Source organism: Artemia franciscana, chromosome 13, assembly GCF_032884065.1.
Source record: "Artemia franciscana chromosome 13, ASM3288406v1, whole genome shotgun sequence".
NCBI classification, from domain to species: domain Eukaryota; kingdom Metazoa; phylum Arthropoda; class Branchiopoda; order Anostraca; family Artemiidae; genus Artemia; species Artemia franciscana.
Genome location: NC_088875.1, coordinates 20836833 through 20848833, shown reverse-complemented (window position 1 = coordinate 20848833; position 12001 = coordinate 20836833). Strand labels below are relative to the sequence as shown.

The 12001-nt window shown below is 33.7% G+C and overlaps 1 protein-coding gene across 1 annotated transcript in view; it reads right to left on the bottom strand.

Annotated features, from left to right (window-relative positions):
• The window catches only part of LOC136034643 (ubiquitin thioesterase Otu1-like), a 28731-nt gene that overhangs the window by 14601 nt on the left and 2129 nt on the right, over positions 1-12001 (bottom strand). The window contains exon 2 of the mRNA XM_065715944.1: positions 5638-5902. Coding sequence (XP_065572016.1) covers positions 5638-5883 — 246 coding nt within the window. The 5' untranslated portion in view covers positions 5884-5902. The remainder of the gene's footprint in view (positions 1-5637; positions 5903-12001) is intronic.

The window sequence follows — 12001 nt, the reverse complement described above, 5'->3', positions numbered from 1 at the left end:
AGGCCTGTTTTAACGCTTCACGAATCGATACTGCAAAAATTCATTTTTTAAAGCAATGTTTGATCCCTCTTTTACTTTTTTGAGCATTTATTACTTAGAACTGGGAGTAAGGATTAAATTCAGTTTAATCATTCGTAGATTCAAATTACTGCAGCTTGAACTTATGTTATTTTTTCGTTAATGGAGAATTTTTACAGCACTCATTTAAGCAAAGCTAATCTAAAGCATATCTCAAGAACAAGCGCTAATTTTGAAGATTTTTGTTTTTTAAGATTCTCTTGGCTCTCTGTCTAGACGTAGCTTTAAAGCTGATCAGGAAGCACTTATTTATAGTTTTTGAAATCTGCGTCTGCAAATGTTTGCTGGCACTTTTTTGGGAACACTTTTGTCCAATACATTTTTAAATTAAGCTTCCTTTGGCTTAGGGAATTACGGTAGCAAGTTTCAAATTGATCAAGGACAACGAATTTTTCTGTCCGTTTCTGGATCTTCTAATACCCTCCCATTCTCAAATATGTATGGTCCTTCTAGTCCAAACGACAATCTTGAAAGCTTCAAGCCAATCACAAAAAGTGTTCTGGTTCTTTTTAGGGCTCATTAGAAGAGGGACCGATGTCCCAGACTAAAATTTTTCTTTTACTTTAGAGTTCATTTGGCCCACAGACTTACAAAATTTAAGGGGAAAAAAAGTGTGATGATTCTTTATTGGACCTTTTTAGGGAAACCCACTTCCTTTTCTTATATACAGGAGTCGTCTTGACCCAAAGATATTAGAATATAAATTTGACCCGATGAAAGAAAAAAGTCTTGGCCTCTTTTGGATCCCATTCACGGGGAACCTTGCCCCTAAAAATTTTTTATATTAGGCTCATCTTAGCAAGGGAACTTACGGGTGCAAGTTTCAAACTGGTAAGGAAAAACAAGGGATTTTGGCCCTTTACTGAGCCCCTTAACACTCTCAACACTTCCTAGCAAAAATGTGGGGTCCTCTTAACCAAGACAGTGATCCTTTAAAGTTTCAATCCAATCAAAAAAAAATTTTGGGGTCTTTCAGGACACCCATTTAGCCTCCTGGGACCCAGTTTTGAGAGGATGAGGTCATGTCCCAAGCCAAAATCTTCATTAATTTCTTTTTATAAATTGGTGTCACCTTGACCCAAGGAATTACAGATGAAAGTTTGAAACCAATCGCGCAATCCTTCTCTGGCGCCAGTGTTTGGGGGGCTTCTTGCCTCCGAAACATTTTTTCGATGCATGAGGGTTCCATTAACCTACCAGCTTCAAGTTGTCGAGACATTTTTGTTTACCTTTTTCGGGGGCAATATTTTTTCTCCTTTTTTTCATTGGATCCTCTTAACCCAAGGACTCAATGATATAAATTTTGAACAAATCACCGAAAAAAATTGGCCCTTTCTGGGAGTACTGTGCCCCTAAACTGTTTTTATTTATGTTACCTTGACCAAGGGAATTATGGCTATAAGTTTCAAACTGATAAGAGATAACAAGTTTTTTGACTCATTTCTGGGCTCCCTAACACCCTTATCCCTTCCAAGAAAGTGTTTAGTCCCCTTAGTGAAAGTAACTATTCTTGAAAGTTTCAAATGAATTGGGAAAAAAGCCTCTTTTGGACATTTTCTGACCGCCTTAGCCTGTAATTAAAAAAGGTTTATGATTTTTTTTTTTTTCTGGACCTATTTTTGATGAAACCAGATTTTCTTTTAAATTAATTCTTGTGCAATGAGGTCTCTGTAAACATAGAATTCTGTGTACACCAGCTACCTAACGCATTTAAATCTTCTTGTAGCAGTCTAATATTATTAGTATAGAAGTTTCTGGCCTGTTGAGCTCGGCATTATCAGCAGAGGTTTTTATGATTTAATGTCTAAGACCCATTTGATAATAGGCAAATGAAAATAGAGAAAAACTGGAATAAAATTCCAATTTCTTCCCTTGGTTCTAAAAATTTCATCCCTTAGTTCTATGACTATCTACCTTAGTTCTGCCCTAGGAATGACGCATGGACGGATAGTAGAGAGACTTATCCATCAAAAAATGAACTGACATCATTTTTATACAATCCGAATAATGCCAGATTTGTCTCTCACTCAATCGGACTATCTGTTTTGGCTTTTTCTACAATTAGCTATGGCTTGATACCCACAACTACTTGATTTTAATTCAATGGTAATTCAAGACAATTCAATTCAAGACATTGGTAAAAAAAAAAGGAGTACCACTTGTACTTCTTACACATGGAATGCTACTATAGGGTTCAGGTGGGGGTAAGGCATTACCAATCATATCTTGTTGTAATCTTTGAACAAAAAATTTCTTATCTGAGTAACTGTTCTCCTACTAGTGCAATAATCTGGTTTGTCCATATATTAATTAGGGAAAGAAAAGGGCAATCCCTTAAAACTTCGGATAGTGAGATCTGTCAGATGCAACACTCTAGCGTTTCCTAAGCAATGAGGAATATGCCTCCCGTGTATTATTTTTATTTTTAATTTTTTTTTCCCAACCACTTTGTGGAAAGAGTGGATGTAAAAAGTTTGAAGGGGCTCATTTTGTTGGAAATAAATAGTAATAGTGCCCCGTTCAAGGGTCAGAAGCGATTCAAGGGCAACTAGCCTCATCCCAGGCATTTTTTTGCCAGGTCCCCTTTAGCCACCATGATATCAGATAAAAAAATTTGACATTGTCATTTTGTTCATATCTGTTTGAACAAATAAATATTATTTTGGGGATAACATGACTCCCAAACTTCCAAATCCTGCGGTTAGGGCTGTAAATTATACAAATAGCCTATTGTTTACATATTGGGCAGAACTAAGGTAGATAGTCATAGAACTAAGGGAAGAAAATTTTAGAACTAAGGGAAGAATTTGAAATTTTATTCCAGTTTTTCTCTATTTTTATTTGCTTATTATCAAATGGGTCTTAGACATCAAATCATGAAAACCTCTGCTGATAATGTCGAGCGCATAAGACCAGAAGCTTCTACTAATAATATTAGACTGCTACTAGAAGATTTAAATGCATTAGGTAGCTGGTCTACATAGAACTCTATGGTTTTATTTCGATGATGAGGGTAGGGTAGTGCATGTCTTATATAAGTGGCCTACAAATTATCCTTTTCGATTTCACAGTCATGTAAGCTTGAGTGTGGATCATTTCACACTTCTATGTTGTCATTGATATTGATTTAAAATCAAGTAGGAACGTTTTATGTGTCATCTATAAAACAAATTACTGTCTAAGCTTATGTTTTGAAGTTGATCAATCCTAATTATTTGTGTTCTTTTATTTTCATTAAATAAAAAACAAGTTTTTTAACTGAAAGTAAGGAGCATCATTAAAACTTAAAACGAACAGAAATTACTTCGTGCGTGAAAGGGGCTGTTCTCTCCTAAAGGCTTCGCTCTTTACGCTAAAGTTTGAGTCTTTCTCTGAATTCTACTTTTAAAAACAGTAAACAACTTCAGCGTAAAGAGCGGGGCGTTGAGGAGGGAACAGCCCCTTTCATACACGGAGTAATTTCTGTTCATTTTAAGTTTTGCTCCTTACTTTCAGTTATAAAGAAACTTGTTAATTATTGAATTTCTGAACGTTTTTGAATTTATGTATGTTTGATTTTGGCTCTCCACACATAATGATCAAAAATAAATTTGCCTGTTAATTTTTTTAGGCTAAATGGCTTTCTCTTAGTTTTTTATCGGACGATTTTGAGAAAAAAGGAGAGGGGGAGGAGGCCTAGTTGCCCCCTTCCAATTTTTTTGTTACTTAAAAAGGCAACTAGAACTTTTTACGAACGTATATTTTCTTAGTAGAAAATATACGTAATTTACGAATTAACTTACATGACGAACTTCTGTAGTCGTATATTTTTATTATGTATATGAGGGGTTAATACCTCGCTCTTTACGCTAAAACTTAAATTTTGTCCCAATTCTTTAAGAATGACCCCTGAATCACAAAGGCCGTAGAATAAATAGTTGAAATTACTAAATACTTCAGCGTAAAGAGCGAGGAATTTAGGAGGAAATGAACCCCTCACATGCGTAATAATTTCTGTTCGTTTTAAGTTTTAATGCTGCTTCTTACTTTCAGTTGAAAAAAACTTTTTCATATTTTTATTTCATTTTTTTAAATAATACTAGAAAACCCTGCACTCCCTTCATGGAATTTCTCTTCCCCCATTACAAATTCCTCCGCGGAACGATCCTCCCACTAAGCCCCCTCCCCTCGCCCCCCCAACCAAATAAAAATCCTTCTGAAAACGTCTGTACACTTCCCAATAACCATTACTGTATGTAAACACTGGTCGAAGTTTTTAACTTGCAGCCCCTCCCCCAGGTACTGTGGAGGAGTAAGTCATCCCCAAAGACATAGTTATTATGTTTTTGACTTTGCTGAACAAAATGGCTATCTCAAAATTTTGATCCGTTGACTTTGAGAAAAAATGAGCGTGGGAGAGGGCCTAGGTGCCCTCCAATTTTTTGTTCACTTAAAAAGGGCACTAGAAATTTAAATTTCCGTTAGAATGAGCCCTCTCGCGACATTCTAGGACTATTGGGTCGATACGATCACCCCTGGGGAAAAAACGAAACAAATAAACATGCACCCGTGATCAGTCTTCAGGCAAAAAATATGAAGTTCCACATTTTTGTAGATAGGAGTTTGAAACTTCTACAATAGGGTTATCTGATGCGCTGAACTGGATGGTGTGAATTTCGTTAAGATTCTTTGACTTTTAGGGAGTATTTCCCCCTATTTTCGAAAATACAGCAAGTTTTCTCAGGCTTGTAACTTTTTAAAGGTAAGACTAAATTTGATGAAACTTGTATATTTAGAATGAGCATAAAAATACCATTCTTTTGATGTATCTATTAGTATCAAAATCCCGTATTTTAGAGTTTTGTTCACTATTGAGCTGGGTCGCTCCTTACTACAGTTTGTTGCCACGAATTGTTTGATAATTAAAGTTGTTACTCTTAGTATCAGTCATGTTCCTTAATGATTCCTCCTTATTATTGTGCTTCAAAGGAAAAATTCAATAAAAACATACATATTCAATCTAGGACACAGTTCAGATTGATATCCGTTTATGTTGGTAGTAATTTGAAGTGGGGAGAAGGTGAATGCCAAGATGTGTTGTGGATTTTGATGTCATGCTTATCATGACCTACCAATACAGTATAGTTAGAACAATTTTTTCAATATCAAGTGGCTTTATAAAAACTAATAAGAGAGAAAAATGAGGATTCCCCCTTGTATATATTGGCCTATTTTACCCAATTATCTGCATAATTTCCTCATATCTCAGTAGAGGAGTAGCCCATAAATTAATTAAACCTTTTTTTTTATCAGCCTTCTAAAAAATCTTGTAATTATATACCTTACTCTACTGATTTCAAGGAAGAAAACGAAGTTTTTGATAAAATAAAAATGCTTTGTAACACAAAGCATTTGCTAAATAGAGATCCATGATAATGAATCACACAAATACCAAGGAAGACTTGCAAAAGGTGATGGTAAAGTAAGGAGCAAAAAAATTACTTATAAGTATAGCTACTTGGATAACAATTTCAGAGCACCTTCTTAACCATCAACAATTAATACTTATATCAAGATTACCTTAATAGTTTCTACAACAAGGATATCCCTTTTTTCTATGCCACATTTACCCAGCTCTGTACTATCTTCATAATCAATAGGAAGGGGTGGGTATCCCCTTAAAATCCTTATTCTATCTGGACTGCATTTTATACTGTCACTGATTTTTTCTTTTAAGTCTTTTAATAAATCAGACAGCTTCAAAGAAGACAACACAAACTGTCCTTGCTCATGCTTCACTTTTAATTGAAGATTCTCATTTGCCATAGGAGCTCTTCTTCTAAACCTAGAAAAGATAAAAACAACTTCAATTAAAAAATATACTAGTCTATAATAAAGGAGTATGTACAAAATTATGTTTGTGTTTTTTTTTTTTTTTTTTTTTTTTTTTTTAGTTTTCAAGTTAAACACATATGCCTTGATATCAACCATTGTTTTATCACAAAATGAAGCATGAGCCCTAACTTGACACAAGCACAGGGAAAATTTCTGGGCCCAGATATTTCCCCCCAAAATCTTGATGTCATCTATAATGCTTTCTTATGGCTTTCATGCTCATAGAATTTGCTTGTTTATTAATATGATATTCTTAGTCCCTGCCAAGACGCAACACCCCTTCCCTCTCTCCAGATAGAAAAAAGTTCATGCATGTGACCTACATAGCGATGCAAAGCAGACTTACAAAAACATGTCATGCAAGCATGTTCATTTAATGAGCTTCATGAATAACCTCAGTATTATTCTGACAAGGGCCTCAAGGGGTTATGTAGACAGTGCCCCCCAACAACGAAATTGGGGAAAAGATTTAGTACTCAACAGGCCATGAAATAACCAGTGGAATAGGATGTTATATAAAACAGAAATCGTTTTAAAAAACAGTCTCAAGCAATTATAATTTGAAATTATCAAGATATATTGATAACATTATTAAAAAAGCAACATAATTATATTTAATTATATATATATAATTACATATATATATATATATATATATATATATATATATATATATACTCCTATCATTTTCTGTTTTGAGAAAATGATCTAGACAAGTAACGACTTTGGAAAAAGTTGGATAGAGCCTTAATTTTTGAAAAACATGTTTCATATGAATGATGTCGCATTCAAGTGAATTTCTTATTTTTCTGTTTACTTTATTAGTATATACAAGCCTGCTTACCAAGTTGAACTTTTAATGAGGTCGTGGGTTTGAGTCTTACAGTAGTCAAAATTTCAATAGAATATTTTTTTCCATAGCCGAATTTTTCTAGCGTTTTTCACATGAATGACATCATAAATATTTGGAATATTTACAATAAAAAATGTTTTAAGATGATTGGCTGTGCCAAATATTATAAAAAGCCCATTACAATTGAACTTGATTGTTGATAGTATAGAATAATTTTTCAGGATAAATATGCAAAAAGATTTGCTGAATAAAATAAAATTAAAGATAATTCTTTAAACCGTCTTTCTTTTTGACAATAAAAGCTTGGTAATAGAAATAGTGATTGAACACAGTTATTTCTGCTCAACGAAATTAGGAAGGGGGATCAAAATACACTTTTTTAAATACAGGGGGGCAGTGAAAATACAAAAAAACAATGGAAATCCCAAAAGAAAGGTATTTTTTAAAATCGAAGGGGTAGCGGAAAAATCCACCCCCTCCCCCCACAATTGATACCATTGATGACACATACTGAGTTTGCAATTGGGTCAATGAATGTATATGCAGGCAAAGAGGGAGAAATTTATTTTGGTAAAAGAAGACAAACCTAGTTGAAAAGCAGATATAGGCCAATTTTACAAACATTATGAAACACATCATAAATATAATGAGGGTTTAGGGAGAACACTAGCCCTGAGCTCTACACTAGCCCTGAGCTCTACTGCTTGGTATGTACCTCCATATTGTATCACCTATTGTTACAGTAGGATGCAAAGCAATGTGTAATGAAGCTAGCTTAAACTTGGAGAATCTATATGACAAGTTTTGGATATGAAATAGAAACTGACATATAGACAAATTTATGCCCACAGAGCCATACTCTTTTCCAATAGTCAACAACATAAAAAACCAAAACTGTTGCTGTTTTCTTGAAATGCCTTTGCTATTACTAACCCCTTGAGACACAAAGAAAAGATTTCTTGTCCTTGTCTGTCTAAAATCAATTTGGACTATGACTTAATGGTTTAAATTTTTTTAAACTTATTTGTTCTTTACTAGGTTGCAGCTGCAGCTGCAACAACAATTCATCAGTTCAGTTTCTTTTTTTCTTCTTTTTTAACTTTTAACAGAAAAACTTGGCTTATTTTATAGTCATCAATTTACTAAAAACTTATCCCCAAACAAAAGAAAATAATGTGAAAGATCTCAAGCTCTCAGACACCCCTTGGTTACAATTAAATCACTTTTGGGCTATAATTTTGTTGAAATTCAGTATCAAAAGGAGAAGAATTTCAAATTATACTTTCAAATTAAATAGCCTATACAAAACTATTTTTCTTGTGTTTTGTTGCTTGACTAAGATTACCAAGTTACCAACTAAAGCTGCATGTGAGCTCTGTGGACCACTAAGCCCACATCCAACATTCAAACCAATGAATATTTGATAGATGTAATGCTGAGACTGCTGTAATTAATTTTCTAATTGGTTGCTAATAAATATTTTTTGCAAACACTTAAGTTCATAAAACTTTAGAATCACAGAAGCAAAAACAAGAAGATTTGTGGCTTTTGGGACTTCAAACCAATGTGCTTTGATGATTCTGCAAGATTTGGAGAGTTAAAAATTTCTTTAAACTACAACATATTTTGTTCAAGTGCTAACCTATCAATCCCATATAGTACTAGTCCCATCTGGGACTAGTACTATAGTACTATAGTACAGGCCAAATCTGGGGAAGGTAAACAGGAAGGGTGTGCGAAAACACAGGATGGCTGGCCAACCCCCCATTGCACTTCCTGGCTGAAGGGCCAAGAAACAGAGATCAGCACTGCCAGAATGGAGTGTAAAGTCTAATGCTGTATCCTTTACCTTTTTTTACTTTTAGTCCCATAGAAGTTGAAAGCTACCTACACAAAACTATCTTTGAAGGGATGCAACTGAATTCAGAAAAGGTAAATTAAATCCAACATCATCAAACCTTTGCAGAAGAAATGAAGCATCCAACTAGTCCCATCTTTTCAACTATTTTTTTGGTGGAGAATGGGTTAGGTAAAAACATGGAAATATTTTCAGCTTGCAGGGCTAAAACTGTCCCAAAAATTTTAGCATCACACTAGTTGTATTTTTATTGCACTTATGAGAGGGGGTTGAAAATTCTTTTGTTTCTATCTCAGGATTAGCCTTCATACAAGACTGCTTCAAGCATTAGAAGTTGTAAAGGCAGGCTTAGATATTTAAACAAATTTACTAGGCTATCCCTAATTTAGGCAGAATATATTTTCTGTAAAATCTCCTTTGCATAACTAACAACTAACAGCTTTGCAAGACCACAAAAAAATCCTAAAACTGCAGTTTAAAATGTTAAGCCAATTGAAAATATTACATGGGTAGAGGGACCAAAATAATAATTGTGAGGGAAGTGCAAGGTGAATACATTTGAGGATAAAAGGCAGTATGACAAATACAATTCTCAGATAAAAAAGAAAAGAACTTAATATTTACACACCAAATGAAACAAAAATTTAAATGGTAAGAATTTCTGGCAAAAAGACCAATTCCTTCAGTCATTAGACATTAAACATTAATACAGTATGTTCTAAAACAAAAATAGCAAAAGAAAACACAATTTAAACTCACAAATGGCTTTCAAAACAATTCTCATTCTTTCAATTTCAATACCAACTGAACATTCCATTAAATAACTTCAAGCATAATTCTTGGCTAATCTTTTCAACATTGTCTTGCCAACAAATGATGTAAATATAAAAAACTTATAGCACTTGGAATACTGAATCTGCAATTGTTTAATCTAAATTCCAGAAAATGATACTTTTAATAACTGTGAAGAACTGTCTATACTTAAATTGTATTGGTATGGTTTTTATGCAAAGTAACACAGGAGATAAAAATTAACAAACAAGGGAGTAGTGAAAAATTATGGTATTTAAAGTAATATTTGCTAGGAATAGTCACTAGGGGTGACACTGTGGGTTATTTTTCAGGATTTGGGGAACCAATTTTTTTCAGAGAGATACATAGATTTTTGAGGAAATTCCCAAAAATTTGGAGATAGTGGAAGCCTCCTGGAAACATTGAAATCTGTTGTTGAATAGGTAATGTCTAGGAAAAACGCAACATTTTACACATTGCTACTTTTTTGGCTCAAAATCCAAGTGCTAGACTGTGCAATTTATTTGAAACTGCATGGTTTTACCAATTATTTACTTTTCTCTTACATCTATATTAATTATATTACTATGAATTACATAATTACTTATATCTTATTTTTAAGAAAAAGCTGCAATAATTCTATATTCATAAAATCCTATATAGCAAACCTTCCTTTTTGATACCTTAATTGCATAGCCTTTCTAGAAGAAAAACTTGTGTAATAAGAACAACAAAAAGAACACTTTTCTAGGCTACCTTACAATAAGCAGAATAAAAGCTGGTAACAAATCAGAAATCAAATGTGCATTTTTTGTTTCTATCTAATACTAACAAATGCAATAAATCATGAAAAGTATTTGATAAAGATATGTAGTGATGGATGGATAGAGAGCATGGAAAACAACTAAAGACATTAAGGCAGACTTGGCTAAGATCACAAAATAAGATAAAAAGTCAAAACACTGGCAAAAGCCAGCACAAGTATCCATTTTAAAAAACCAAGATTCCAAAGAAAAGATCTAATTTGATTTTGTGGAAACCTCTGTATAACATGCTTCATCCAGAGATAACTAAGAATCTACTGGGATGATGGGAAAGATTTATGTTTGGGTACAAGTTATTGCTGTGTCACCATCAAAATGCTAGATTAGAAGAGATTAGACAGGAATGTTTCTTATTAATAGGCCTTACTGCTTGCAATATAGCTGGGTATATAATCCACTGAGTATTTATACTATAGTTAAAGATAGCCAGTCAAAAAATTAAAATAAAAAACTCACCAAATTAGTCTAAATTGACCTTTGCTATGAATGCCTTATTTATTCAGACTGACTGACTCATTGAATATCCTCTTTTCTTTTACTCTGGCAGGAAATGACAAAGAGGTAGTCCAATAGAGCAATATCAGCAGAAGCTCAAAGGGGTATGACTCATGCATGGAATCTGATGAATGAAATGAAATTTCTTTACAATAGATTTTAGTGAAGACAGCTCTTTTAGGGAGGGATTTGTTTCCATTAAGAATATTTTTGTTCATCAAAATTCAACAGCAAGATGTTTCTACAGGAGGATGCAGTACACCTTATCTTGCTGTAAATGCAATTTAAGGTAAAAACTTAAACCTTACAACTTCTGAAACTTACCAGTAAGTTTGACCTAAAACCTATCATTTCTAGGTAAGTTAACCAGTGGTAACTTTTCATCTTGTAAACTATACAACATTTGGTAAATACATATAATATTCTATAACTAAGGTAGGGGATAAGGTGAATGCACTACACACTGCATTTCAATTCTATTTCTAATAAAATAATTTATTCACTCACAAATGCACCCCCCCTCCCTTTATAGTCCTATATACAGATTAGTCCAAGACTAAAAGAAAAAATAAAAAAAATAATTAGTTAATGATATGCATCATGTTTCCATTAATCATATTACTATGTTTAATTCCATTGTTATCTATATTCATTGATCATTCCTAGATAGGCAGGCATAGCCTAGCATGAAACAGTGCAATCAAAATAGGCTAAAAAGTCTAATGGTGCCATTTTTATATTAGTTTTGCATATAGCCTAGAACTATTTGGAGGAAAAGATGGTAAATTTTTAGTTTTGTTCCAAGAGCTCTAAACTGGAAACTATACTGCACAGCAGCTTAGTTTCTAGTTTAGACCACTTAGAAATGCTAATTCTAGAAGAGCATCCATTTCTGGTTGACCCTCCTCCTCCATGGGGCAAACTAAAAATGCATAAAGTGGGCTTGCTTACAGGTAACATTACCTATAGAGCAAAGTGTATTAGTCCATGAGCCCCATGGGCAGCAGGACAAGATCTGTATTCTATATTTAGGGTAAGAACAACCTGTACTGGGACACTTTGATCACTCTGCCTATTCTAAGACAGAACCTTTAATTGGATTACAACATGTCCAATACTGGGACAAAAGACTTTAATCTTGGACACCCAATCCATACATTTTTCTGGGTTGCTTCCGAAAAACCTGTTGTCTTTTGTCCCAGTATTAAACATGCTGCAATCCAATCA